This window comes from Apteryx mantelli, chromosome 19 (genome assembly GCF_036417845.1).
Source record: "Apteryx mantelli isolate bAptMan1 chromosome 19, bAptMan1.hap1, whole genome shotgun sequence".
NCBI classification, from domain to species: Eukaryota; Metazoa; Chordata; class Aves; order Apterygiformes; family Apterygidae; genus Apteryx; species Apteryx mantelli.
The window spans coordinates 16436864-16464761 of record NC_089996.1 but is presented as its reverse complement, the minus strand read 5'-3'; the positions used below and the strand labels follow the sequence as shown (position 1 = coordinate 16464761).

Genomic DNA, 27898 nt, shown 5'->3' with positions numbered 1-27898 from the left:
CCGCGCCCCGGCATGGACGGCCGCGACTTCGCGCCTCCGCCGCGGCTGCTGCCGGAGCGCGGCAGCCTGAGCCACCGGGCCGGCGCGGGGCGCGGCGCCGTGCAGCCCCCCGGACACTTCCAGCCGGCCAAGTACTTCCCGGCGCCCATCTCCATGGCGGCGCACACAGGTCAGCGGGGCCGGGGGGGGGGGGCGCGGGGGCTCGTCCTCCTCTTTGCGCTGCTGCCGTCGGGCCCGTCGTTATCGTTATTTTGCTTTTTTCGCACGCGGCCGTGGCGAAGGGCTCGCGCCGGCGGCGTTTTCCGCCCTGCGCTGCGCTTGCAGGAGCCGGAGGAAAATCCCCCCCCTGCGCTAGCGCGCTGGAGAAGCGCCGGTGCCTGAACAAGGAGGCGCTTTCTGGCCGAACAACAAGGCCGTTATTTGCGGGACGGGGACGGGGACGCGGAGCGCCGGCCGCGGCCCGGCGGATTGGGGCGGTCGCGCGCAGGCAGGGCCGGCGGTGCGAGGCCAGAAAATCCTGTTTCTATATAAAGCCCTGAAGTGTCAGGGTGAGAATGGGTTTGCAGCGCGTGCATTTGCCTTAACAACTCGCTCCTGGTATCCCGCCGGAGCCGGACAAAGCGGCGGCGGCGCGGCCCCTCGCCCCGGGGCTTGCGGGGCCCGAGCTCGCCGGCAGCGCGGAGCCGCCCCGGCGCCGCCGCCGCCGCCGCTTTGTCCGCGGGGCCGGGCGCGGCGTGCGCGGAGCGGGGAGCGCGGGGCGCCGCCGAGCTCCGGGATCGAGCCGGCCGTCGGGGCCCGAGCCCGCGCAGGGGCCGGATCCGGCCCGCTCCGTGCCGGCTCCGCTCGGCGCTGCCGGGGGCCCCTCGCTCCCCGCCGACCCGGGCGGTTTTCTCGCCGTTGCACCGCGGCGGCCCCCGGTTATTGTCGCCGCCTTGATGAGCTGTGAATACTAATAAAATTATATCTGCTTTAATGGGATTACAATTAGTGCGTGGATTAGGGCGGGGGGCATGGCCGGGCCGGCGGCGGCGGCGGCGGTGGTGGTGGTGGTGGTGGGAGGGGGGGGTTGGCGGCTGCCTGCACGGAGCGGGGCCCCGGGGGGGGGATCCGGGGGGCCCCGGGGAGGCGGCGCCGGATCGGGCCCGCCGCCGGGGCGGTTTCGCTTTGTGCCGCCGGCCGCGGCGCGCCGCGCTCGGTCTGCGGGGCCCCCCGGGAGCGCCGTGGCGGCGGGCGGCCCCGGTGGGGGGGGGGGGGGGGAAGCTCCGCGGACCCCGCTCCCTCCCCGTGCCCGTGGTACGCGGCGGGGTCCGGGCTGCGTGAAGCGGGAGGGATTTCCCGGGGGGCCCCGTCCGGTCGCGGGGCTTTTTCGGCTCGTTTTCTCCGCGGCTGCGGTGCGCCCCGGCGGGGCTCCCCGTGCTGCTGCCCGCCCGCGGCGCGGACCCCGCAGCCCGCCCAGCCTGCCGGCGGGGCCTGGGCGACACATGGGAGCCCGAATGCAAAGGAGGCTGTTAAAATAACATGGATCAGGCTAAAAATACCCCAGCAGAAACTCGCCTTTTTTTTTTTTCTTAAAAAAAAAAAAAAAAAGCCAAACCCAACAACAGAAAGAGCTAAAAATATTCCGCGCTTTGGCAGGGCCCGCCGAGTCGGAGACGTTCCCGGCGAGCCCTGCACGGAGACTCCCGCGCTTACGGGAACATTGTTCGAGCTAATAAAAATTATAATTTACGGGCCCCCGCGCTTCCCCGAGCCGGGCGGGCCCGGCCGCGCCGCGGGCTGCGGGTGCTGGCGCGGAGCGGCGCTGGCTCGGTGCGGCGCGGTGCAGCGCGGCTCGGCGCGGAGCGGTGCGGAGCGGCTCCCCGGCTCGGCCCCGCGCGCCTTCGGGGCCGCGGCGCGGCTCGGTGCGGCGCCGGGAGCCGCGCGGCCGCGCGCAGCCCTAATTAACGCCCGTGGCGGCTAATTACCCCACGCGGCAGAGGCAGCGAGGCGGCCGGGCCCGCGCCCTCGGGGCCGCCGCTGCCCTCGGGGCGGCCGCTGCCCTCGGGGCGCTGCCGGCGCCGCGGCCCCAAATGGCTCCCTGCTCCCGGCGCGGACTACACCTCCCAGGAGCCTTTGCTGAGCGCTCCAGGCTTGGAAGTAGCCCTGCGAAAGGGAGATAAAAAATGTTTAGCTTTATTTTATTAAAGCCATAATTCAGGGCTGCGCAGTTATTACAAACAAATGCTTCGGTTTGCATCTGTTTTTGGCACCGAGACCATGCAAATGACTGCGCGAGACAGCGCTGGGGCCGGAGCCGCGGCCAGGGCCGTGCCCCTGTGCCCAGCGCCGGCCCCGCTCCTGCCTCAGTTTCCCTGGGGTTTTCCCCGTGCGGGAGCCAGACCCGGCCGCCCCTCGGGGCCGCACACTCCTTCGGCGCAGGAGCCCCGCTGCCACCCTGCGCCGAGCGTGTCCCACAGCGGAGCCGCGATCGAAGCCGGCGAGGCGAGTGCTCCCGGGATGCCGGCTCAGCCCTGCCCATGGCCGTGCAGGAAGCGGGGTTTGGCCCCGGCGCTCTAATTAATCTCACGTGCCGCTGGGACGCGGCCGGCGGCAGCGGTGCCTCCCCGGGCATGAAACGCGATGCGGGAGGAGCGGGAAACTTGGGCAAATAGGTTCTGTGAACTCGATACTTTTACGCAGGGCCTAAATTTTTGCCCTTCTGACATTTTTATAGGCTAATATATAGTTTAGATCGTGCCGGGCTATTTGTCACTGCAGCGCGGCTCCGGGTTTGCCGTAATATATAATAAAGCTGCAGGCAGGCACCCGGGGGCTTTGCGGGGGGACAGGGTCCGCCCCGGCGCGGACGCTCCCGCGGTCCTGGTTTCCCACCAGGCCCCGTCGGCTGTCGGAGGGGAGCCAGGGCTGCAATTCCCTCCCGCTCCAGTTTGTGCTCCCTGCAGCTGTCTCCATGGATTAAATTCCAGACTGGGATCAGGCAAAGCATTGCATTTTTTATTCCGGCGTTGCTGAGGCAGGGATGGGGAATAAACAGGTGGGGCCTCGTGGGCTCCCTTTCTCCCTCCGCTCGTGGCTCCGATTTCCCGCGGCCTCGGAGGCCGGCAGCTCCCGGGGCCCCAGGAGGCTCCGCAGCCGCTCTGCCTCGGCCGCTGCCCTATTAATTAGTTGCATCTCTGCCGTTGACGAGGTGCCCGAGGCGCCGTGCCGGGAGAGTGGAGACGCCGTCCCTCCGGCTTTCGGGGTCGCGGGTGACCGCTCTGTCATCCGGGGCGGAGGCCGCCCGGCTCGGCTCAGCTCAGCTCCGTGTTGCGGCCGCGGCTCCCGGCCCCAGCGCTCTGGAACGCGCGTTGCATTTTAAAAAGCAGGCGTCAAAGTTAAAACAGATTTGGAGATTAACTTGTCTACTCCTTATTAGCGCCACTTCTGCTGGAGATTCCTGGGGGGGGCGGGAGGTGCCTGCACATGTGTCAGGGAGAAGAAAAGCAGAATGCTCCGAAACCCCGATCCTGTGGAATTGCACTTGAGTGGTTTCATCTGTTCGTTAGTTATGATTTGGATCCGTGCGGAGACGCTGGTGCGCGCGTGCCTGGGGAGAGGCGGCCGGGCCGCGGGAGCCGCGCGGCGCTCCGGGCCCTGGCTGCGAGCGCCGGGACGCCGCGGCCTCCCCAAAACGGGGACGGGGGCGCGAGTGCTCGGCGTGGCAGCTCGCCCGGCACCTTGGCCCTGGCGTCCGGCTCCGCTGCTCGCCGGGATGCGGATCCGGCAGGCGAGGGAGCCCGCGGGGGGCCCCGGCGCCCCCCCGGCACCGGGGTTCTCGCGCCGACCCCGGCGCTGGTGGCAGCGACACGCCGAGAGCCGAGCTGGTAATTATAGCAGAACATAAAAATAGCAGGATTTGGCTATTCAGGGCCTTTGCAAAGATTCACACGGGCTTTGAACTGCAGCCCCTCCCTCCCGCCCGCGATGGCGGGTAAATAAACACTCACCCAGTAATCTCATTCTTGGAGTTCTTCTTTATCCGCTCCGTAAAGCGAAACAGATGGGCACGGAGCGGCGAGCCCGGCCGTGGCTGCGCGGGAGCCGCTCTGCCCGGCGCGGGGGCCGCCACGGCCGCACTCGCCGCTGCCCCGCGCGCGGCCGCCCCTCTCCGCCGCCTCCCTCCGAAGGCGACAGATTGCAAGTGGCACTTAGCACGGAGAGGCTCGCTCGGCATTACCCATCGGATAACGTTTTAATTGTGCTTCTGGCACTCTGTCAAGCTCATTTGAGCGGCGCTTCGATATTACAGCGTTTATTTAGTGCCATAACAATATGGATTAATCTTAAATTATAACGCCGGGGAAATTATATGGCGCTTATTTCCCATTTGCCAAATATTTAAAGGGGCCGCGGCGGGGTCGCGGGAGCCGTCGCCCGCGGGGGCGAGCGCGCCCGGCGCTTCCGGCGGGGCCGGGAGCAGGGCCCTGCTGGAAAAGCGCCTTTCCTTCTCGCCCGGCCCCGCGCTTCCTTCCCTGCGGTTCCCGCGCCGCCGGGGTCGGTGCCTGCCCGGCAGCGTCCCGGCACACCGCCGCTCGCTGAGGCCTTCGCTGTTTGCAGCGTGGTTATTTTGGGGGGGGTTAACTGGGCTTTTCTCCTTTTCTCCCTTTCACGGCACGGCCGGGCTCGCAGCGGAAGCAGGCGTCCTTGGGGTCGGCCGGGCTTGGCCGGGGCTGCGTTTCGGAGTTTTGTTCTTTCCCTGCACAGAGCCGCGCTTACGGGAAAACGCTCCCCCGGCGGCAGCTCGCGCGTTCCCGCCGCTGAGCGACCCCCACCCCCCCCTTGCGCGGGGGAGCCCTCGGGAGAGGGGGAAACTGAGGCAGGGCCAGGAGCCACGGGGTCCGTCCCGCCTCGCTGCACGTATCCTGCGCAGGCAGCCAGCGCCGCGCCTCGGAGCCGGCGGGGCCCCGCTCCGCGCCGGGGATGATGAAATCCGGGAAGAGCCAGCTGTGACCCCGGCCAGCGGCTCCAGGGCTGCCCCGGGAGAGGCTGCGTGGCCCGGCCCGGCCCTGGGGGCTCTGGGCTGAGGGGGGGCCCCCCATCGCTGGCCCCGTCCCATGGGGGCCTGACATGGCTGGAGCGATCCGGAGGGGATCCTGGAAATGCCCCGCGGACAGGGCTGTGGGAGCGCCCCGTTACCGAAAGCGGCCTGCGACGTGGGGCGGCCCTGGCTGCTTGTGTCCGTGCTTTTTGCATCGCTGTCCCGCCGCGGGCTTCGGTTCAGCCCCGCCGCAGCAAGATGTGTCTGTGCGCACGCGTGTGCGCATGCACCGGGTGCAAATGGCTGTGCGTGCGCCGGGTGTGCAAGCCCCGGGTGCGTGTGCACCGCGTGCACCGGCTGTGCGTGCATCGGGTGTGCGTGCTGCCGGGTGTGCAAGCCCCGGGTGCGTGCGCTGAGTGTGCATGTCGCACGTGCAGCTCGATGCGCGTGCCCCGGGCGTGCGAGCCCCGGGCGTGCGAGCCCCGCGCACAGGCCGCCCTCCCGGCGTGCCCAGCCGGCGGCACCACCGTCCCCGCCAGCTCCCGGCAGGCTGGGGAGGGGGCGGCCGCCCGGCGGCTCCGTGCGCAGCTCCAGCCTCGGCCCTGCGAGGAATGTTCCAGCCCCGAAATAGCCGCCGGAGTAACTCTACCCCGCGCACGTCGCAGCGCCGCCCCGCCGCGGCTCGGCTCGGCTCGGATCCCCGGGGGAGCCCGGCCCCAGCCCCCGCCGCGGGGGCACGGCCAGCCGGGGCGCCTGGTGCGCCTGGGGCTGCCGCGGCTCCCGGCTTAAAAAGAAGCCCAGGAATAGCCAGGACGGCTCCGGGGAGGGAGCGCGGGGCGCCGGCTCCATGTGCAGCTCCGTGCACCCTCATGCCCTGCGCGGTGGCCACCGGGAGCAGGGTGGCAGTGGGACCTTCCCGGAGAGGGAGGCTCCAGCAGCACGGCACGGCACTGGGGACCCCCCCTTTTCCCGGCTGCGCTGGCTCTGCGCCGTGCACCCCCTTCCCGGGCCGGGGCCTGGAAAGCTGCTCCGGAGCGAAGCAGATGTTGCCGGAGCGCTTCCCGGCCGGCTCGGGGGGCTGCGTGGCCCCGGCTCCCCTGCGCCCCCCCCCCAGCCCGGCAACTTCCCCTCTTCCCAGCACGTTCCCGCGGGCGAAGCGGGGCTGCCCGGCGACGGGAGCGACCCCCCCGCGCCACTCCCTGCCCGGCGCCATCCGGGAGGGCGTGCTGAGACCCAGCGGACTCGCTGCTCTTGTGACTCGCTGCGGGTTTGAGGCCGGGCCTGCCAAGGCGAAAAGCCCCCGAGCTTTCCCGCGGGCTTCCCGGCCCCCGCGGCTTGGCAGCGGATCAGACCGAAAGGCAGCCCGCCTCGCCGTTAACCCTTCCCCGGCGCGGCGCCTCCCGCCCGCTGCCCTGCCTCAGTTTCCCCTCTGGGCTCTGCTCTCGGTGGGCGCCGCCAGGATGCCTGGAAACCCGGAGGCGCCGCGGGGCCCTGCTCCGCTCCGGGTAAATCTGGGAGCGATCCGGAGGTCCCTCGCATCCGGCACCTCGTGGCTTGGGCCCTGCTGGGCGCCGGCGCCTCCGGACTGGGCCGGGCGCTGGAGCCGGCCCCGGTGGCTTCCCCGGCTTTGGCACCGGGCAGGGCGGCCTGGCCGGAAAACCCCACGTAGCTCCCAAAAATGCAGCCGGGTGGAGGGGGGGGGGCAGGATCACATCCACACCCCGGCGGCTGCAGCGACCCTTCCCGCGCTCCTGGCTCCCGCCGCTGGGGATTTTCTGCCCGGCCGAGCCGGGGCCGGGGCCGGGAGCGGTGCCCGGCGGAGCTGAGTCACGGCGCCGGCCCCGGGGGGCGCGGGGAGCGCGGCCAGGGAGTTCCCGGGCTGACGCTGCCCGCGGAGCCGCCTGAGGTGACACGAGTTTGGGTGGTCTCAGGCAGCGCCCGGCGCCGCGGGGCAGAGCCCCCGGGGGCTGCCCTCCTGCCCCGCGGGCGGCGAGAAGCGGCGCGATGGGAGAGCCGGAGCCGGCGGGGGCCGTGGGAAGGAGGCGCCCTGCCCTCCCCGGGGCCTTTCCCCTTTTGCACGCCGTGCCGCGCCGTGCCGTGCCGTGCTGCGCGGTGCCGGGGCGCGGGGCAGCCCCCTGCGCCGGGGCAGGCTGCGAGCGAGCGTGCGTGCGTGCGGGCTGCGTGTGCGCGAGGCGGGCTGGGAACGGCGCGGGCCGGGCGCTGCGGCCAGCGCGCGCGCCTGGGGAGCCGGCCGTGCCAGTGGGCGTGAGTCAGCGGGTCGGATATGTAGGGGAGAGTGTGAGAGCGGGGCCCTGGGGCCCGGCCAGCCCAGCCGCGCTGCTCCGCTCCAGCGCCGCGCCGCCGCTGCCTTTTTTTTCCTTTCCTTTCCTTTCCTTTTTTTTTTTTTTACAGCCTGTTTCACGGCTTCCAGAAAAGGCTCGTTCTGGAAACCTCGGCTTCCTCTCGAGTTCACGCCGCCCAGCCCTGTTCCTAGCTCCCCAGCCCGGCTCTGCGGGCGCCGGGCTCGCAGGGGCGGCGGGGCGAGGGCGGGCAGCACCCGCGGCACCAGCCCCGCTCGGCCCCTCCTGGCGCCGCCGGCCTGCGGGGGTCCGTGCGCGGCAGGTCTGCGCCGTCGGGCGGTGGAGCTGCGACGCCGCGTCCTGCACTGCCGCGTCCTGCACCGTGCCGCTTCCCAGGCGGGGAGAGCCTGCAGCACCGGGTCCCGGGGCCGGTTCCCGCGGCCGGGTCCCACGGATGGTTCCCGCAGCCGGTTCCCGCGGCCGGTTCCCGCGGCGGGCTGGGGTGCGGCCGTGGCCCCGGCCCACGCTCCCCATGCCCGGGCTCGGCCCCTGGCCGCCCGGTGCAGGAAGGAGTGAGCTGCCTGTAACCACATCCCCAACACTCATCCCAGAGGCATCCCGGAGGGATTAGCCGGGGAGCGTGGGCCGGCTTAGAGAGCAAGCATCACTTCCTCCCCGGGCCCGGGCGGGCGGCCAGGCCTGCGCCGCTCCGTGCCGCGCCGGGGAGGAGGGCGGGATGCCGCGGCCCCGCCAGCCCACGTCGGCAAACACATGCGCGCGGGGAGCGGGGCCAAGCGGCGCCGGGCGGCCAGTGCTCCCCCGCTGCTCCGTCCCAGCCCGCCCGGCCTTTGGCTACCGGCTCCGATATTTCCAACATGATCTCACGGCTCGGCCTCCCCTCCCCGGCCCGCCCAGCCCCTCGCCTCCGGGCTGGGGACCGGCACGGGGAGCGCGGCCCTGCCGCCGCTGCGCCGGCCGTGCGTTGCTGCCCGTGTGTTGCTGCCCCCCCTGCACAGGCGTGTGCATTCACACGCAAGCGTGCACGCACATGCATGGAGGCACGCGCTGCTCTCCTGCGCGGCTGGTGCGTGTGCCCGCGCGGTGCCCCGGCAGGACGTCCCTGCGGGCGGCTGTCCCCAGGCCTTCCTGCCGCTACCTCCCGGGAGCTGGCAGGGCTCCCGCTGCCTGCACCCGGCTGCCGCCGCTGGGCAGCTGCCCGCACCATCAGCGGGGCAGCCCGGCTCGCCCGGCCCCGGGGCAGCTCCCGCGGCTGCGCTGACCCCGTGCCAGCTGCCAGGGCGCAGAGCAGGGCGGCCATGGCGCAGCGAGCGGCTTGGCGCTGGCACGGGTGCAGAGCAGCGGCGCGGAGAGCCACGCGCGCGTGCCAAGCCTCCTGCGGCGCTCACTGCCGTGCACCGGCGCACGCGTGCCCGGGATGCGCGTGCGGGCCGGCGGGGTCATGGCGGGGCGGCAGCTGCCTCCTCGCACGGCGTGCGTGCACGAGGGATGCGCGTGTGCACGAGGGATGCGTGCACGAGGGCCGTGCGTGCATGAGTGGCGTGCACTGGGAGCATGCATGCCGCACGGCCCTGCAGCAGGCGTGTGCAGCCGTGTGCGAGCGCCCGGGGGGAGCGCGTGCGCAGGGGCGGCGGGGGCGCGCGTGCGGCATCCCGCCCCTGACTCTCTTCCCTCGCGTCCGCAGCAGGGAGCGGACTGATGGGGAACTCGCCCGCCTCGTCCTTCATGGGGAGCTTCCTCACCAGCAGCCTGGGCTCGGGGGCGCCCAGCCACCCCTCGGGCCCCACCGCGTCCCCCCCGGAGCCGGCTTTCCGCGGGCCGCACTCCGGCACCTCCCAGATCTGGTTCTCGCATTCCCACGAAGGTAAGAGAGCGCTGGGGGAGCCGGCCGGGAGCAGCCCGGCATCGCGTGCCGCTCGGCGCTGCCCGTCCCCAGCGTGCCGGGGGGCAGGATGCGGCTGGGGCTCCGCGCGGCAGCCATGGGGCTGCGTGCTGCCGGCTGTGCCGGCGGGACTGAGGCTCCCAGGCGCTGGCACGTGGGGTGGCCGCGGCGCGGGGCGGGTGCTGCTGCAATGGGACCCCCGGGGGACAAGGCTCAGCCCCCAGGAACGGGGCTTCGGCGGGGGGACGCCAACCCGGTGCTGGGGCACCTGGAGATGCTCGAAGTCCCTGCTGCCCCCTCTGCCCTGTGCTGAGACCGGGCCAGCTCGTGTCACAGGTGGCAGCCTCACGGGCCCTGTGTGGGTGCCCTGGGGCCGGGTCCCCCCCGAGGGGCCCTCCCGGGGCGCAGGGATCCCAGGCGGAGCCAGGGAAGGAGGCTGGGGCGCGTCCCCCGGCGGCACGGACACCCCTTCCGCAGTGTGGCGGCGGCAGTGGGGGCTCCATGGCGGCCGCGGCTCGGCCCCCGGCGGCCCCACCTGAGCGGGGCCGGGAGCGAGGGCCGCGCGGAGTTAAGGAGCGAGCGGCGAGGTGGTATTGGCACGGGGCCCTGGCAGCCGGCCCAGCTGGTAGTTTGTCAAGCTGCCAGTTGGCTCCCGGCTCGCCGAGGCTGCGCGGCGCGGCGCGCCGGGGGGGGGCGTCCGGGGCCGGCGGGCAGCGCGCGCGGCACCCGCCGCCACCGGACGGACGGACGGACGGACGGTCCGCCCCAGCATGCCGGCTAACGAGCCCGCGAGCCTGGGCCTCGGCCACTGCTGCCACGAGCCCGTGGGGTCTCAGCTTGCAGCCGCCGGGGCCGAGCTGGGGCGGAGGCGCTCGGAGCGAGAGCCCGTCGGCGGCGGAGATGCCGCGGTGCGATGCGCCGCGGGCCGGCTCGGTGGCGCCCCGGCCTGCCGAGCCCCTCTGATCCGGCCTGCCTCCAGCTCCGGGGTACCCCCGCTTTTCCGGGAGCCTGGCTTCCACCTTCCTGCCCATGAGCCACCTGGACCACCACGGGAACGGCAACGTCCTCTACAGTCAGCACCGCTTCTATGAAAGCCAGAAAGGCAGGTAGCGGGGCGCCGGCGCCTGCCGCGGCCGGGAACGCCGGGGCGCGCGGGCTCCCCGCGGCCGGCACGCGGGGCCGGCGCCGGAGCAGCAGGTGCCGGGTCCCCGGGGAGGCGAGCGCAGCCCCCGCGGGCCTGGGGTCGCGGGCACCCGGCCCAGCTGCCGCCGCTCTCGCTTTTCACAATATTGTGGCGGGCGCTTAATAGGGAACATTGTTTGGGTGGGAAATGGAGCTAATTAGGCTCTGCCTTCCCCCGCGCTCCTCCCCTCATTAGCGGGGAGCTGACACTGGCATGGACGCGGCCCAGGGCGCCTCGCGCGTTCCAAGTGCTCCCTTTGTTCAGCGCGGAGCCGGGCACGGCACGGCGCGGCGCGGACGGCCCCGAGCCCTGGGCAAGCCCCGGGGTGGCCCCAGCTGCATCCGAGCCCCGGGGCGCCCTGAGTTGTGGCTGAGCCCTGCAGTGCCCTGAGATGTGGCCGAGTCCTGGGGTGCCCCCAGCCACGACTGAGCCCTGGGTACGGCTTTGCACCCGAGGACGGCCTGGGTGCATGGGGTGGACTCCCTCGGCTTTGCACCCGGGGACCTGGCTGCACCTGGAGCCCCAGCTGCACCCAGGGACCTGGCTGCACCCAGGGACCTGGCTGCACCCGGGGACCTTGCTGCACCCGGGGACCTGGCTGCACCCAGAGACCTGGCTGCACCCGAGACCTGGCTGCACCTGGGACCTGGCTGCACCCGGGGACCTGGCTGCACCCAGAGACCTGGCTGCACCCGAGACCTGGCTGCACCTGGGACCTGGCTGCACCCGGGGACCTGGCTGCACCCGGAGCCCTGGTTGCACCTGGGACCTTGCTGCAGCCGGGGACCTGGCTGCACCTAGGACCTCCCTGCAGCCGGGGACCTTGCTGTACCCAGAGATCTGGCTGCATCTGGAGCCCCGGTTGCACCTGGGACCTTGCTGCACCTGGGGACCTGGCTGCACCTGGGACCTGCCTGCACTCGGGGACTTCCCTGCACCCAGGGACCTGGCTGCATCTGGGGACCTGGCTGCAGCTGGAGCCCTGGTTGCACCTGGGACCTCCCTGCACCCGGGGACCTTGCTGCAGCCAGGGACCTTGCTGCACCTGGGGACCCTGCTGCACCCAGGGACCTGGCTGCACCCGGAGCTCTGGTTGCACCTGGGACCTGCCTGCCCTCGGGGACTTCCCTGCACCCAGAGACCTCGCTGCAGCCAGGGGCTCGCCGTGGCCCGGGTGGGCTTGCAGGGAGCCCCCGGGGCCAGCCCGGGCGCCGTCAGGCTGCGGGCTGCAGCCGTGCCGGGAGGAGCGGGGTCGGCGGGGGGCTGCGGGGGGGGGGCTCACCCGCCTGTCTTCCCCGCAGATAACTTCTACCTGCGCAACCTGCCCGCCCAGCCCACGCTGCTCTCCGCCAACCACAACTTCCCCAGCATCGCCCGCGCCGCCCCCGGCCACCCCATCGGCTCCTGCAGCCGGGAGCGCGAGGCCGGCGCCCTGCCCAAGACCCCCAAGGACTACGAGCGCTTCCTGGCGGGCAAGGACAAGGCGGGCAAGGGGGAGCCCAAGGAGCGGCCGCCCGAGGACGACGGCAAGGAGCGGCACAAGGCGGTGCTGCCGGTGACGCCCGAGGGGCACTGCAAGGAGAGCCTGCCGCCGCGCGGCGCCTGCGACGGCCGCCCCAAGCACCTGGCCTCCTGCCTGCTCAACGCCAAGGCGCTCGCCGGCGAGGCCGGCAAGGCCGTGCTGCCCAGCTGCGCCGGCAGCGCCCTGCCGCGGCACCACGCCGCCGCCGCCGCCGCCGGCCGCTGCGCCAAGGAGCCGTGCCGTGCCGAGCGGGAGCTGGGCGCCCACGAGTCGCCGCAGCCCTACGGCGAGTGCCTGGAGCGGCGGCAGATGCTGCACCACGCCGTGTCCTACACGGTGCCCTCCAGCCTGCCGGCCGGCCCGCCGCCGCTGAGCACCGCCGCCGGCTCCTTCCCCTGCCTGCCGCTGCACGCCGGCGCCGACGTGCTGTGCCCGCTGGCGGACAAGGGCGGCCGGGAGCTGAAGCTCAGCGGGGCCACGCTGGTGCCGTCCGTGGGGCACCTGGCCGACAAGAGCCGGCCCTTCCAGGTGGCGGCGGAGAGCTGCGGGCTGGAGCGGCCCGAGGGCAAGGAGCGGCACGCTGCCGAGGCGGGCGCCGAGCCGCCCGGCGGCGCCTACGGCCCCCCGGCTTTCCACCACGCGCTCAAGGCGGAGGCCAAGGCGGAGCGGCGCCTGGACTGGGGCCCCCCCGGCCCCGCCGCCCGCCTCAAGGGCCTCGAGTACCTCGGCGGCGGCGGCGGCGGCGGGGGGGCCGAGACCCCCTTCGCCGGTTTGGGCCACGCGCCCAAGGGCGGCCTGGAGAAGGGCGGCTACTTCGAGCCGCCGCCGCCGCCGGACTGCTCGCGGGCCGCCCACCCCGACCCGCTGGGCGCCAAGCTGGGCCCGTCCTGCTGCACTTTAGAGAAGGGCCCCAAGGAGGCCCCGGGCCACGCGCCGCAGAAGGTGGCGCGCATCCGGCACCAGCAGCACGACGCGGAGCCCGCCGGCGGTGCCGGTGCCGCCGGTGCCGATGCCAAGCGCAAGCCGCTGGAGCTCAACGCGCTGGGCTACGGCGCGCCCCACCTGCCCCCCTGGGGCGTGCAGGGCCAGGGCCCCCCCATGGCCGTGGCGGAGGAGAGGAAGGGCTCCTACCTGGACCCCTTCAGCACCAGTTTGCAGCAGGCTGCATTGATGACTCAGGGCTCGGTGCTGAGCCAGGACATGCCGGCCCCCCCGGACGAGGTCTCGGCCATGAAGAACCTCCTCAAGTACAGCAACCAAGCACTTATCGTGGGCCAGAAGGCGCCGTTCGTGGGGCTGGGCGGCCTCAAGGGCAGCTGCGCCCACCAGGACGCCAAGTTCCCGCCGGGCAAGGGGCAGCAGGAGCTGGAGCGGCCCGACTGCGCCCGCGGCCGGGAGCACGAGCTGGGCCACGGCGAGGGCGAGGTGCGGCAGCCGCCCGTGGGCATCGCCGTGGCCGTGGCGCGGCAGAAGGACACGCTCAGCCGCCCCGAGCCCTCCTACGGCAGCGGCTCCGGCCGGCAGAGCCGGGCGGCCGTGGGCATCAAAGGTAGGGGGGGGTCCGGGAGGGGGGGGTGCGGGGAATGGTGGGAGGGGGGGTTTTGGGGCGCCGCGCTCACCCCTCTCTCTCGCCCCCGGCGCAGCGGGCACGGCGCGGCCCATGCACGTCATCGACCTGGAGGCGGAGGAGGAGCGGAGCCGGCTCTGCGAGGAGCGCCTGGGGCTGGCCGGCCGGGAGCTCCTGCTCCAGTAAGGAGGGTGGCGGGGGGGCCCCTGGCGTCCCGTCACCTGCCGACGCCGCGTCCTGCCGGCACCCGCTGCGGCCGAGCGGTGCGGCATCGGGCACGGAGCGGCGGGACACCCGGGTCCGCGGAGCAGGGCTCGGCTCTGAGAGTCCCGAGTCCCTGGTGGGGCCTTGGGCAGAGCATGGCCACAGCTCCTGCATCCCCCATCCTGCATCCCGCATCCCCCATCCTGCATCCCACATCCCCCATCCTGCATGCCCCTTCCTGCATCCTGCATCCCCCATCCTGCATCCCCCATTCCTCATCCTGCATTCCCCATCCTGCATCCCCCATTCCTCATCCCGCATTCCCCATCCTGCATCCCACTTTCCCCACTTTGCATCCCCCATCCTGCATCCCGCATTCCCCACCTTCCATCCCCCATCCTGCATCCCCCATCCTGCATCCCCCACCCTGCATCCCGCACCCCTCCGGCACGGTCACCCTTCGGGAGCGCGGGGCAGCCGCGGCCCCCTCCGGTGCCTCTGCCCCACGCTCCGTCCCGGTCTCGCAGGGAGAACAAGGAGCTGGTGGAGTTCGCCCACATCCACCCGTCGAGCGGCTGCCCCGGCGAGCTGGCGCCGCACCTGATGCTCGCCGGCGGCTCCTCGCTGCAGCCCGGCCAGCTCGGCGGCGACCCGGCGGCCCACGCGCACCCGGCCCACGCGCACTGGCTGCCCCGCACCCGCAGCCCCTCCATCTGGATGGGGGGACACTCGTACGGTCAGTGCCGCGCCGCGCCGCTGGGGGGGGGGGACGGGGGGGACGGCCCCCCGCCCGGCGCTCACGGCCCCTCGGCCCGCAGGCATCGGCCACCCCGCGCTGCACCAGAACCTGCCGCCCGGCTTCGCCGCCTCCATGCCCAGCGCCATGCAGCCCGTGTTCCCCCTCTCCCAGGACCCCCCCGCCCAGCTCGTCATCCTGCCCACCGAGCCCCCGGCCCACGGCGCCCCCCACACGCTGGGTAGGGCCGGGGGCGGCGCTGGCAGAGGGTCCCGGAGGGGGCTGCGGGTGGGAGATGGGGGCTCCTGCGGGGGCTGCGATGGGGCTGGGGGTGCAGGTTATGGGGGTCTCTTGGGGGGCTGCCGGGGGTGGGAGATGGGGGTCTCTGCAGGGGCTGCGGGTGGGAGATGGGGGTGCAGGTTATGGGGGTCCCTTGGGGGGCTGCCGGGGGTGGGAGATGGGGGCTCCTGCGGGGGCTGCATGGGGCCGGGGGTGCAGGTTATGGGGGTCCCTTGGGGGGTTGCTGGGGGCTGGGGGTGGGAGATGGGGGTCCCCACAGGTGCTGCTTGAGGATGGGGGTCCCTGGGGCTGCTGCTGTAGGGCTGGGGGTGCAGGTTATGGGGGTCCCTGCGGGGGCTGCTGGGGATGCAGGGGTGGCAGATGGGGGTCCTTGTGGGTGCTGCATGGGGCTGGGGGTGCAGAGGTGGGAGATGGGGGTCCCCACGGGTGGTGCTGGGGGGGGATGCAGGGGTGGGAGATGACGGTCCCTGTGGGTGCTGCTATGAGGCTGAGGGTGCAGGTTATGGGGGTCCCTGCAAGTGCTGCCATGGGACTGGGGTGCAGAGGTGGGAGATGGGGGTCCCTGTGGGTGCTGCTATGAGACTTGAGGGTGCAGGTTATGGGGGTCCCTGCAAGTGCTGCCATGGGGCTGGGGTGCAGGGGTGGGAGACAGGGGTCCCCGCGGGTGGTGCTGGGGGTGGGGGGCGCCGCCGGGCGACCCCGCGGCCCCGGCTGACCCCCCGCCGTCGGCAGCCGACGTCATGGACCAGGCGTCGCTGTGGCCGCCCATGTACCCGGGCCGGGGCCCCGGCGCCCACCTGCAGCACGCGGGGCAGCTGCCCGTCTACTCCCGCTCGCAGTTCCTCCGGCAGCAGGAGCTCTACGCCCTGCAGCAGCAGCAGCAGCAGCAGCAGCAGCAGCAGCAGCAGCAGCAACGCGCCGCCCAGGCCCTCGAGATGCAGCGCCAGGCGCACGCCCAGGTGCCGCCGCGCCGGGCGCCGGGGGGGGGGGCCTTGGGCTGCTGAGCGGGGCTGGGGGGTGAGGGGGGGCGGCGGTGTAAGGGGCAGGGTGGGATGTGGGGCTGGGATGTGATGCACGGGGCAGGGCAGGGCTGTGGGGCCGGGCCGGGGCACGGGGCTGGCGGGGGGCTGCGATGGGAGATGCAGCGCCGGGATGTGGGGCTGGGCTGGGCGACGCTGGGACGTGGGGCCAGGATGCGAGATGCAGGGCAGGGATGCGGGACCGGGATGTGGGGCTGGCGGGGGGCTGTGATGTGAAATGCAGCACTGAGCTGTGGGGTTGAGACACGGGGCCAGGCTGCGGGGCTGGCAGGGCTGCGATGGGAGATGTAGGGCTGGGATGTGGGGCTGGGATGCAGGGGCTGCAATGGGAAATGGGCCAGGATGTGGGGCTGGGAAGTGGGGCCGGTGGTGGGGCTGCGATGGGAGATGTGGGGCCGGGATGCGGGGCTGGGATGCAGGGCTGGTGGTGATGCTGCGATGGGAGATGCGGGACTGCAATGGGAGGTGGGGCCGAGATGCAGGGGCTGCAGTGGGAGAGGGGCTGGGACATGGGGCCGGGATGCGCGGCTGGCGGCAGGGCTGCGATGGGAGATGCGGGGCCGGGACGCGGAGCTGGGATGCAGGGCTGGTGGTGATGATGCGATGAGAGATGTGGGACTGCAATGGGAGGTGGGCTGGGACGTGGGGCCGGGATGCAGGGGCTGCAATGGGAGGTGGGTCGGGATGTGGGGCCGGGATGCGCGGCTGGCGGCAGGGCTGCGATGGGAGATGCGGGGCCGGGACGCGGGGCTGGCAGGGGGCTGTGATTTGCAACGCAGGGCCGGGACGTGGGGCCGGGCTGGGCGCAGGGCTGGCGTGGGCCGACCTCCGTGTCCCCCCGCAGCGGAAGCCGGAGGAGCAGCCCCTGGAGCTGGAGGAGGCGGGTGCCGAGAAGCCCCTCAAACCCCCCCACAAAGCAGTTGCCTTAAACCCCCCGGCCAAGGGCATGTCCTCGGTGGCCCCCGGGCCCCCCAAGCTCTCCCCTTGCTGCCACTCGCCGGCCCTGCGGCACCCGGCCAAGTGCCCCGTGACCCTCCCCGCGGCCCCCTGCACTTTACCCGTCTGCCCCGCCGCCAGCTCCGCCGTGGCCCCCCGCTCCCCGGCTGACAGCCCCGTGCCCGCGCAGAGCAAGGGCGGCGACGCCGAGGACAAGCGCGGGGAGGGACAGCCGCCCCGCGACTACCCCAAGTCCCTGGAGCCAGGTAGGAGCTGGGGGGCGGCGAGGTGGGGGGCACGGCCCCGGGCACCCTCCCTGGACGGGGGCTGCAGCGCCGGGGCGCAGCCCTGCGGGTGCCAGGGTGCAGCGTGGGAACGGGGCACTGGGGTGCAGCGCGGGAGCAGGGCAACGATGCAGCATGGGAACGGGGGCGATGGGGTGCAGCGCGGGAGCAGGGCAACAGGATGCAGCGTGGGAACGGGGCAATGGGGTGCAGCGCGGGAGCAGGGCAACGATGCAGCATGGGAACGGGGGCGATGGGGTGCAGCGCGGGAGCAGGGCAACAGGATGCAGCGTGGGAACGGGGCAATGGGGTGCAGCACGGGAATGGGATGATGGGGTGCAGCGTGAGAGCGAGGTGATGGGGTGCAGCCCGGGAACAGGGCACTGGGGTGCAGTGCGGGAGCAGGGAGATGGGGTGCAGCGTGGGAACGGGGCACTGGGCTGCAGCATGGGAGTGGGGCGATGGGGTGCAGTGCAGGAACGGGGCATTGGGGTGCAGGGTGGGAATGAGGCACTGGGGTGCAGCACGGAAGTGAGGCAACGGGATGCAGCATGGGAACGGGGCACTGAGGTGCAGCACGGGAGCAGGGCACCAAGGTGCAGCGTGGGATTGGGGTGCAGCGTGGGAGCGGAGCACCGGGGTGCAGCGCGGGAACGGGGCGCCGCAGGGTTCCCGCCCCAGCTGAGCGCCCCCCGCTTCCCCGCAGACCTGCCGCCGGGCTACAGCTACCCCGCGGCCGGCATGGGCTTCTCCTCGCCGCTGGCGCCCGACGCGCACTCCGCCGAGCCCGCCGACCCCGACACTATGCAAGCGCTCTCGCCGGCGGCCGAGCCCGAGCAGTCCCGCACCTTCAGCCCCGCGCGGGAACCTCGCTGCGACGCCGGGGCCGCGCGGGAGCCGCCGGCCGGGGGGGCCACCCCGGAGGGCCCCAGCCCGCTCCTGCACCGCCATCACCTCCTCCTCGCCCAGGGGCAGCGCGCCGCGGAGCTGGGGCTGGGGCTGGGGACGGCGGCGGCGGGGACCCCCGGCCCCACGGAGGAGCGGCCACCGGGACCCTTTGGGCTCCGCCTGGATGCGGCTCAGGGAGCACCGGAGCGGCGCCCGGAGGAGCCGCAGGGCCCGGTGCCCGCGGCACGGCCCTCCCCGCCGGGCTCCCCCATGGGCGAGGAGGAGGAGGAGGAGGAGGAGGGGGACAGCGAAGGCTCGGGGCTGGAGGCCAGCTGCGACGAGGAGGAGGGCGGCGGCGGTGGGCTCGTGCGGGCGCCCGGCGGGCGGCAGGGCTGCCCGGGAGGGCTGGAGGCGCTCATCGCCGCCGGCATCGACCTGGGGGAGCTGCCGGCGCTGGGCTCGCCCTGCGCGCCGCCCCCGGCGCCCCCCTCGCCCGCCCCCCGCGCCGCGGGGCTCCCCGGCATCGCCCTGCTCAGCGAGCTCGCCGACCTGGAGCTGCGGCGGCGCCGCTGCGACCTGGCCCTGCAAGGTGAGCGGACCCCGGCGGCGCTGCAGGGTGCGCGATGGGGGGGGGGGCCGCGCGCTGTGCGCTGCGCCTGCTTTGGGGGCACGGTGCAGTGCGTGCGCTGGAGGGGCTGCACAAGGTGCGTGCGTTGGAGGGGCTGCGCAGTGTCTGCAATGAAGAGGTTGCGCAGCGCATGCAGTGGCAGGGCTGCGCAGTGCGTGCAATGGCAGGATTTGTGCAGCGTAGTGCGCAGCGGAGGGACTGCGCAGTATGTGCAGTGGAGGAGCTGTGCAGTGCAGTGCAGTGTGTGCAGTGGAGGGATGGTGCAGTTCATGTGTAAGAGTGGGCCGCATTGTGAAGTGCATGCAGTGAAGAAGCTGTGCAGTGTAGGGCGTGCAGTGTAGGGGCTGTGCAGTGCGTGCAGTGCATGCAGTGCAGGAGCTGTGCAGTGCATGCAGCACAGGGTGTGCAGTGGAGGAGTTGTGCAGTGCATGCAGCGCAGGGAGTGCAGCGGAGGAGCTGTGCAGTGCATGCAGCGCAGGGCATGCAGTGGATGGGGCTGTGCAGTGCATGCAGCGCAGGACATGCAGTGGAGGAGTTGTGCAGTGCTTGAAGTGCAGGGCATGCAGTGGAGGGGCTGTGCAGTGCATGCAGTGCAGAGCGTGCAGTGGCAGAGGCCGTGCGCAGGCAGGCGGCAGCGGCGGTGCCCGAGCCTGGCCTGCTCGCAGCCCACGGGGCGGCTCCGGGGCTCTGCTCCAGTGCTGGCTCCCGGCAGGCGCCGGGATTCCCTCCCGGCTCGGCTTCCCCAGGGAATCCCGGCCGGGGGGGGGGCAGAAGGGGGGGTTGGCGCCGCCCCAGGCCCTGCCGCGTGGCGGGGCGGTGCGCGGAGCCTGCACGGGGGGTGGGCGGCCCCGCGGCTCGCCGGGACGCTGCCGGCGCAGCTGGGGCGGCTGCAGCCCCACGTCCCTCCCTGCCCCGGGCCCGGTCCCCTGCCCCACAGCACCCAAGGTGCCCTGCAGCACCGTGCACCCTGCAGCACCCTGTGCACGGTCCCCTGCCCCACAGCACCCAAGGGAGCCCTGCAGCACCGTGCACCCTGCAGCACCCTGTGCATGGCCCTGTGCCCCACAGCACCCAAGGGGGCCCTGCAGCACCGTGCACCCTGCGCATGGCCCCGTGCCCCACAGCACCCAAGGGGGCCCTGCAGCACTATGCACACAGCACCCTGCACATGGCCCCGTGCCCCACAGCACCCAAGGGGGCCCTGCAGCACCGTGCACCCTGCAGCACCCTGTGCATGGCCCCGTGCCCCACAGCACCCAAGGGGGCCCTGCAGCACCGTGCACCCTGTGCATGGCCCCGTGCCCCACAGCACCCAAGGGGGCCCTGCAGCACCGTGCACCCTGTGCATGGCCCCGTGCCCCACAGCACCCAAGGGGACCCTGCAGCACCATGCACCCTGCGCACGCCCTGCATCCCATGGTCACTGCTGCTCTCCGCGCATGGGGCCGTGGGGAGAGGGGGCGATCCCGGCCCTGCCCCCGGGGCCCTCACACGGACACCCACTCGCCTGTGCCGGGGTGAGGGCGCGGGTCCCGCGGGGGGGGCCCCGCGCCCGGCCCCGCTGAGCCCCGTCTCCGGCAGGCGAGGACGAGGACGAGGACCTGCTGGCCTTCAACCTGCAGAACCTGGCCACGGTGGCGGCCGCCTGGTCGCTGGTGGAGGCGGCCGGCCGGCCGGGCAGCCCCCCTGCGCTCAGCCCCCTGCCCGCCTCCCCGCCGCCCCGCGCCCGCGCCCCCCGCCGCAAGTACACCTGGACGCCCAAAACCAAGGCGGTGAGTGCCGAGCTGCAGGGGCGGGAGCTGTGATGAGTTGTGGCCGGGCTCAGCCCGGGGGGGGGGGGTGCTGCCCGCGCTGAGCCCCCTCTGCCCCCGCAGGTCTGCCCGCTGAAAGCGGCCATCGAGCAGCTCAACACGCAGGAGGTGGAGGTGCGCATGCGGCTGGCCGAGCTGCAGCGGCGCTACAAGGAGAAGCAGCGGGAGCTGGTGAAGCTGCAGAGGCGGCACGACCACGAGTACGTCCCCGTCCCCGTCCCCGTCCCCGTCTTGCGGCACAGCCGGGGGAGCACAGGCAGGGAGGAAGGCCCTGGGGGAAAGGGAGAGCGCAGGGGGGTTGGAGCGCCCTCAGGGAGAGGCTGCAGCAGCAGTCACCGGTGTGATGAGTTGGCGCCCGTTCTCAGCCCGGTTCGTTCGGGGGCGGCACGGGCGGGAGCAGGCGCCACGGTGCGTCTCACGGTGCCCCCCCGGTGTCGCCGCGGCTGCAGGCGTGACGAGAGCTCCCGGAGTCCGGCGCGGCGGGGCCCGGGGCGGCCGAGGAAGCGCAAGCACTCCAGCACGCTGGGCAAGGGCGACGGCCGCAAAGTCAAGTGAGTGTCCGCGGGGCCGAGCCCGGCTCGCGGAGCCCCCGGAGCGCCGCCGCTCGCGCCGGGGAGGCTTCGTCGCCGGCTGCAGCGGCCCGGGGCCGGACCCCCCCGCTCCGGAGCGGGAGCAGCGTTGCATAAAAGCCTCTTTATCTGCGCTGTATAAAGTCATTGGTCACGCTGCAGCGGTGTTCATTGCTGCTGGCGCTTTATTATTATCCATTAGCCGCCCGGCGCAGTCGTTTTCACACTCGCGGGCCCTGTATAATTGTCCTTCTCCGCTACAAATTGCCTCTCCCGACAGGCCCATTTGCATAAATCCTCCGAGCTAGTCCAAACACGATTGGAGCGCGTGTGCGCGCGCCGCGTCAGGCCCCATGATTTGATAATAATAGTTAAATCTGCACTAAATGGTTCCTTCAATTAAGACAGAGGGGGAAAAAAATTAATCTCGGGGTTTTATGTCGCAAAACATTAGTGAGCGAGCGAAGGTTACGGGGGGGAGGGGGGGGGAGCGGGGCGGGGGGGCTGCGGGGCGGCTCGCCGTGCCCACGCCGCGCTCTGCCCCGCTGCCAGGGCGGTGAAGAGCAGCCTGTCGCTGCTGTGCGCCGAGCTGCGCGGCGACCCCGAGCCCAAGAGGAAGAGGAGCAAGCTGGCCGAGGAGGCGTACGGCGCCGCGCAGAGCTCGCCGGTGAGCGGCGGCGGGGGGGCGGCGCTGGTGGCGGCGGTGGCACCGCGGCGGCGGCACCGCGGCGGCGGCTCCCGGCGCCGTCCCGAGCCTGCCTGCGCCCCCAGGACAAGGTGCGCTGCACGAAGGGCGGCTCGCAGGGCAAGCTGGGCTGCAAGGTGCCTCACAAGGTGTCGCAGCTGAAGCAGAAGGTGAAGAGCAAAGCGCTGCCCGCCGGCATCAGCCCCTTCCGCCGGAAAGACCCCAACCCCGGCAGCCGGATCCAGAAGAAGCTCTCCCGCGCCAAGAGCTCCAAGGCCGCCGCCAAGTACCCACTGCCGGACCCCGACCCCCGGGAGCCGCCGGGCTTCAAAGGCAAGGCGGGAACGGGGAGCGGGGAGCAGGGCCGGCTCCGGTGCAGAGGGTGCTCGGTGCCGGGCAGGCTCCCGCGCACGTGCCGGGCTTTTTTCGGGGCACGCGGGGCTGCTCAGCTCTGCTGCCACCCCCCCTTGCAGACGGGGACACGGACAGCGAGGACGGCGACGACGAGCCGGGCTTGGCGCTGCTGCCCGCGGTGCCCGTGGCCGTGCTCGGGCCCTCGCCGTCCTCCGTGGTGAAGATGGAGGCCAACGAGAAGGCCAAGAAGAAGAAGGAAAGGCAGGGGCTGCTAGGTAACGGGCGGCGCCGCGGGGCGCGTGCCGGGGACGGCGCGGGGGCGCGTGGGATGGGGATGGGGACGGTGCGGGGATGCATGGGACAGGGATGGTGCGGGGATGCATGGGACGGGGAGGGCGTGGGGACGCATGGGATGGGGATGGTGCGGGAATGCATGGAATGGGGACAGCACAGGGATGGCACAGGAATCCATGGGATGGGGATGGCAAAGGAATGCATAGGATGGGGATAGCACAGGGATGCATGGGATGGGTATGGCGCAGGGATGTATGGGACGGGGATGGTGCAGGAATGCATAGGACGGGGATGGCACAGGGATGCATGGGGAGGGGATGGTGCAGGGATGCATAGAATGGGGATGGCACAGAGATGCATGGGACAGGGAGGTCACAGGGATGCATGGGATGGGGATGGCACGGGAATTCATGGAATGGGGATGGCACAGGGATGCATGCTGGGGACAGTGCGGGGACGCATGAGACAGGGTCGGGATCTGCCCCGGGGTCCTTGGCTCAAGCCCCGCGTCCCTCCCGCAGGGCCCTGCCGCCTCGGCAGCCCCGAGGGCGAAGTCAAGATCAAGCGGCGGCCGGTGAAGCCGGGGGCCGGCAAGCTGGAGAAGGTGCCGGCCCGGCGGAAGGCGGGCAGCGGCTGCGAGGACGGCACCAAGAAGAAGCTGAAGGCGAAGCCCAAGGAGAGTCTCCGACTGCCAGCCGCCGGCGGCTCCAGCGCCCCGGCCGCCAGCAACAGCCTCTTCGCCGCCTCGGAGCCCCGGCACTTCGGCTCGCGGGACGACGGCGCCCGCCTGGCCAGCGAGCGGCTCAAGAAGGCCACGCGCAAGAGCAAGGCGCTGCAGTCGGCGCTGCGGGTGAGCGCGGGCGCGCGGGGGGTCTCGCCGGCCGGGGGGAGGGGGGGGCCGGGGGGGGGTGACCGCCCGCCGGCTCTGAGCACCCCCCCCCCTTCTCCCCGCGCCGCAGCGGAAGAACGGGGCGCTCTCGCTGGCCCTCTCGCCCAGGAGCGCCAAGACCATCCTCGGCAAGGGCAAGAAGCTGGCCAAGGTGAAGAGCAAGGTGACGGGCAAGCAGGTGAGGCGGCGCGGGGCCGGCGCGGGGCCGGCGCGGACCCCCCCCCTCCCCAACCCCCCCCCCGGCACCGGCCCGCCCTGACGCCGCTGCGCCCGCAGTGCAAGGGCCGGGCGGTGAGCAAGCTGCTGGAGAGCTTCACCGTGGAGGACGACTTCGACTTCGACGACAACAGCAGCTTCTCGGAGGAGGAGGAGGAGGAGGGTCGGCGGTCGTCACCGCCGCACGCCTGCGCCATCCAGAAGGAGGACCTGCGGGACGGGCTGCACATCCTCATCCCCAAGGAGGACAGCCTGCTCTACGCCGGCAGCGTCCGCACCATCCAGCCGCCGGACATGTGAGCGGGGCCGGGGGGCCGCGGAGGGTGGGGGGCAGCAGGGTGGGCGAGCGGGCGCTGAGCCTTCATCCGCCCGCCCGCAGCTACAGCATCATCATCGAGGGCGAGAGGGGCAACCGGCAGCGCATCTACTCGCAGGAGCAGCTGCTGCAGGAGGCGGTGAGTGCAACGGCGGCGGCGGCGGGGGGGCTGGCGGACCCCCCCCCCCCCCCAAAAGGCGCGCGGCAGCCCCTGAGCCCCCCGCGCTCGCCGCCCCGCAGGTCCTCGACGTGCGGCCGCAGTCGCGGCGCAGCCTGCCGCCCGGCACCCGCGTCTGCGCCTACTGGAGCCAGAAGTCGCGCTGCCTCTACCCGGGCAACGTGGTGCGAGGTGAGGAGCCGGCGGTGAGCGGGGCCGGGGGGGGGGGGGAGCTGTGGGGGGGCTGCCCAGGGGGGCGCTGGGCTCCCGGTGCGCCCCCCCCTTGCTCGAACCCCCCCCCCCGGCCCCGGCCGTTCCCCCCCCCCCCCCCGCCGCCGCAGGCTCCTCCAGCGACGAGGAGGAGGACGAGGCCGAGGCGGTGCTGGTGGAGTTCGACGACGGAGACACGGGGCACATCGCCGTGTCCAACATCCGCCTGCTGCCGCCCGACTTCAAGATCCAGTGTGAGTGTGCCGGGGGGGGGGGCCGGGGCTGGGGCCGGGGCTGCGTGGGACACCGGCCCCCCCCCCCAACCCGCTGCCGCCGCCGCCGCCGGGGCCGTGACGCCGCGCTCTGCCCGCAGGCACGGAGCCGTCTCCCGCGCTGCTGGTGTCCGGCTCGTGCCGGCGGACGAAGCGGGCGTGCGGCGACGGGGCCCCCCCCGGCGAGCTGCCCCCCGGCCTCTGCCCGGACCGCCACGACGGCCCCGCGGCCCCCAGGGTCTCCGGCAAGAAGGCGGCCGGCAAGGAGAAGAGCGGTAGGTGGGGGGTGCCGCGGCGCGGGCGCTGGGGAGGGAGCGGGGTGCCGGGTGGCGGGACGAGGCGGGATGCGGGCGCGCAGAGGGGCTGCAGGGATCGCAAGGCGATGCAGCGATGGGGGAGGGCAGGATGCAGGGAAGGGAGCAGGGATGGGGATAGGGGTGCAAGGATGGAGATGGAGCTAAAGGTGCATGGATAGGGATGGAGATAAGGATGTAGGCATGGGGATGAAGATATGGGTGCAGGGATGGGGATGGAGATAGGGATGCAGGGATGAGGAAGGCACATGGGGACAGGGATGGAGATAAAGATGTAGGGAAGGGGATGAAGATATGGGTGCAGGGATGGGGAAGGCACATGGGGACAGGGATGGAAATAGGAATGCAGCAATGTGGAGGACGCATAGGGATGGGGATGGAGTTAAGAGTGATGGGATGGAGATAAAGCTGCAGGGATGAGGATGGAGATAGGGTTGCAGGGATGGGGATGGAGATAGGGATGCAAGGATGGGGATGGGGATAGGGGTGTGGGAATGGGGATGGAGATAGGGATGCATGGATAGGGATGGAGATAAGGATGGAGGGATGGGGATGGAGATACGGGTGCGGGGATGGGGATGGAGAGAAGGATGCAGGAATGAGGAAGGCACACAGGGATGGGGATGGAGATAGGGATGAGGATGGAGATACAAATGGAGATGGAGATAGGGATGCAAGGATGGGGATGGAGATAGGGATGCAGGGATGTGGAGGGCGCGCAGGGATGCAGGCAGAGCGCAGGCTCTCCCGGCCGGGCAGAGGGCAATCCCTCCGTCCGTCCGTCCGTCCATCCTCCCTGGCGGCCTCCGGTCCCTGCCGCGGCCTGACCCCGCGTCTCCCGCCAGGCAAAGCTGCGGAGGTGCTGTCGGGCGGCAAGGCGCCGGCGCTGAGCGACCCGTTCCTGGCCCGCCGCGGCGGGCCGCTGCTGAGCTGGTCGGCGGTGGCGCAGACGAAGCGGAGGGCGGCGAGCAAGGGCACGGCCGTGCTGCAGAACCTCTTCCAGGTCAACGGCAGCGCCAAGAAGCTGCGGGCCAAAGAGGCGCTCTTCCCCGTGCACCACCACGTCGCCGCCCCCGTCTTCGGCAACGGCTTCGGGGCCGACTCCTTCAGCCGCATCGCCAGCTCCTACGCGTCCTTCGGGGCCGGGGCTGGGCTGGTGCTGCCGGCTGCCCAGAAACTCCTGCGCTCCAAGAAGGCCGAGCGGCTGGAGGCAGAAGTGGGCAAAGGCGGCCGGAGAAAAGCAGGCAGTGAGTACCTGGTCAAGCTGGACCACGAAGGGGTGACGTCCCCCAAGAACAAGAACTGCAAGGCCCTGCTGCTGGGTGAGAAGGACTTTGGGGCCAAGCTGGAGCGGCCCCTGGCCAGCCACGGCTATGCCCATTCGGCCCTGGCGGGCAAGGATAGGAAGGGGCGGGCGCCCGTGCACCAGCTGCCCCTGGGGCTGGCGCTGCGGAAGTACTCGGGCCAGGCCGAGTTCGCCCTGAACTGCGACAGCGACTGCCACAGCTCCTACTCGGACATGGACGAGGACGAGGAGGCGGGCGGGCTGGGCGCCGACGTGCCCTCGCGCTTTATGACCCGCCTCTCGGTTTCCTCCTCTTCCTCGGGCTCTTCCACCTCCTCCAGCTCCGGCTCCATCTCCACGTCCAGCCTCTGCTCCTCCGACAACGAGGACTCCTCCTACAGCTCCGAGGACGAGGACTCCACGCTGCTGCTCCAGACCTGCCTCTCGCACCCGGTGCCGGCGCTGCTGGCGCAGCCGGACGCCCTGCGCTCCAAGAGCGGCGCCCCGCAGCGCTGCTTCCTCCCCAAGGCCGCCGCCGCCGGCCCCAAGGCCAAGCTCAAGCGCAAGGAGGCCCTCAGCTTCTCCAAAGCCAAAGAGTTCTCCCGGCGGCAGCGCCTGCCCTCGGTGGAAAACCGGCCAAAGATCTCCGCCTTCCTGCCCGCGCGCCAGCTCTGGAGGTGGTCGGGGAACCCCACGCAGGTACGGCCAGCGCCCCGGCCCCGGCTGCTCGGCGCGGGCGCGGGGTGAGGAAGGACGGAGCACGGCGCCGGGGTGCACAGGGCACGGCGCCTCGATGCACGGTGTCTGGGTGCTTGGGGCGCAGCGCCTGGGGCACAGAGCGAGGCTCCTTGTTGCACAGCGCCCGGGTGCACGGGGCTCAGCACCTGGGTGCACAGGGCATGGCATCTCCGTGCACGGTGCCTCGGTGCAGGGGGCACAGTGCCTGGGTGCGTGGTGCCTGGGTGCACGGGGCACAGCATTTCAGTGCGTGGTGCCTCGGTGCACGGGGCATGGTGCCTTGGTGCACGGCACCTGGGTGCACAGTGCCTCGGTGCACAGGGCACGGTGCCTTGGTGCACAGCATCTGAGTGCACGGTGCCTGGGTGCACGGGGCACAGCATTTCGGTGCACGGTGCCTCGGTGCACGGTGCCTTGGTGCACAGCGCCTGGGTGCGCGGTGCCGTGGGCGCGTGGGGCATAGCTGCTCAGTGCATGGGGCGCAGCACCTGGGTGCATGGGGCACGGCACTGCCCGGCGTGGGGCACAGTGCCTGGGTGCACAGCGCTTCAGTGTATGGGGCCGGGGTGCACAGCCCCAGCGCTCGGCTGCGTGGGGCGCAGCTCCTCGGGGCGCCGCAGCCAGGGTGGGTGGGGACGGACGACGGCCGCGGGGCCGGTGCTGACACCACCGCGCGCGGTGCCTGCCTGCCCGCAGCGGCGGGGCATGAAGGGCAAGGCGCGGAAGCTGTTCTACAAGGCCATCGTGCGGGGCAAGGAGACGCTGCGCGTCGGCGACTGCGCCGTCTTCCTCTCGGCCGGGCGGCCCAACCTGCCCTACATCGGCCGCATCGAGAGCATGTGGGAGTCCTGGGGCAGCAACATGGTGGTGAAGGTCAAGTGGTTCTACCACCCCGAGGAGACCAAGCTGGGCAAGCGGCAGAGCGACGGCAAGGTGAGGGGCGGCGCGGGGGGGGGGGGGGGGGGATGCCGGGGTTTTGGCACGGGGCCGGCGCTGACGCCGATGCCGCCCGCAGAACGCCCTGTACCAGTCGTGCCACGAGGACGAGAACGACGTGCAGACCATCTCCCACAAGTGCCAGGTGGTGGGACGGGAGCACTACGAGCAGATGACGCGCAGCAAGAAGTACCAGGACCGCCAGGACCTCTACTACCTGGCGGGCACCTACGACCCCACCACGGGCCGCCTGGTCACCGCCGACGGCGTCCCCGTGCTGTGCTGACCGCGGCGCCCGCGGCCCCGCGCCGGGCAGGGGCAGGGGCAGGGGCAGGGGCAGGGGCCCC

At 72.4% G+C, this 27898-nt stretch overlaps 1 protein-coding gene across 2 annotated transcripts; it reads left to right on the top strand.

Moving 5' to 3' along the window:
- Window positions 1–27883, top strand: BAHCC1 (BAH domain and coiled-coil containing 1). 2 transcript variants are annotated; one of them, XM_067308296.1, is made up of 26 exons: window positions 1–169; window positions 9020–9199; window positions 10197–10319; window positions 11702–13471; window positions 13566–13671; window positions 14221–14429; window positions 14512–14670; window positions 15462–15688; window positions 16614–16971; window positions 17696–18466; window positions 20087–20277; window positions 20380–20516; window positions 20766–20867; window positions 21438–21552; window positions 21657–21903; window positions 22044–22199; window positions 22740–23068; window positions 23178–23285; window positions 23384–23619; window positions 23703–23778; window positions 23880–23988; window positions 24138–24260; window positions 24380–24553; window positions 25438–26576; window positions 27312–27548; window positions 27631–27883. In XM_067308296.1, exons 1-26 carry the CDS (start codon window positions 13–15, stop codon window positions 27835–27837), a joined length of 7746 nt encoding a protein of 2581 aa, XP_067164397.1. In that variant the 5' UTR covers window positions 1–12; the 3' UTR covers window positions 27838–27883. The 2 variants fall into 2 exon arrangements, with proteins under 2 accessions (XP_067164397.1, XP_067164398.1); XM_067308297.1 differs by lacking the exon at window positions 27631–27883 and having other exon boundaries at window positions 25438–25839; window positions 26219–26576; window positions 27312–27412.
- The last annotated feature ends 15 nt before the right edge of the window (window positions 27884–27898 follow it).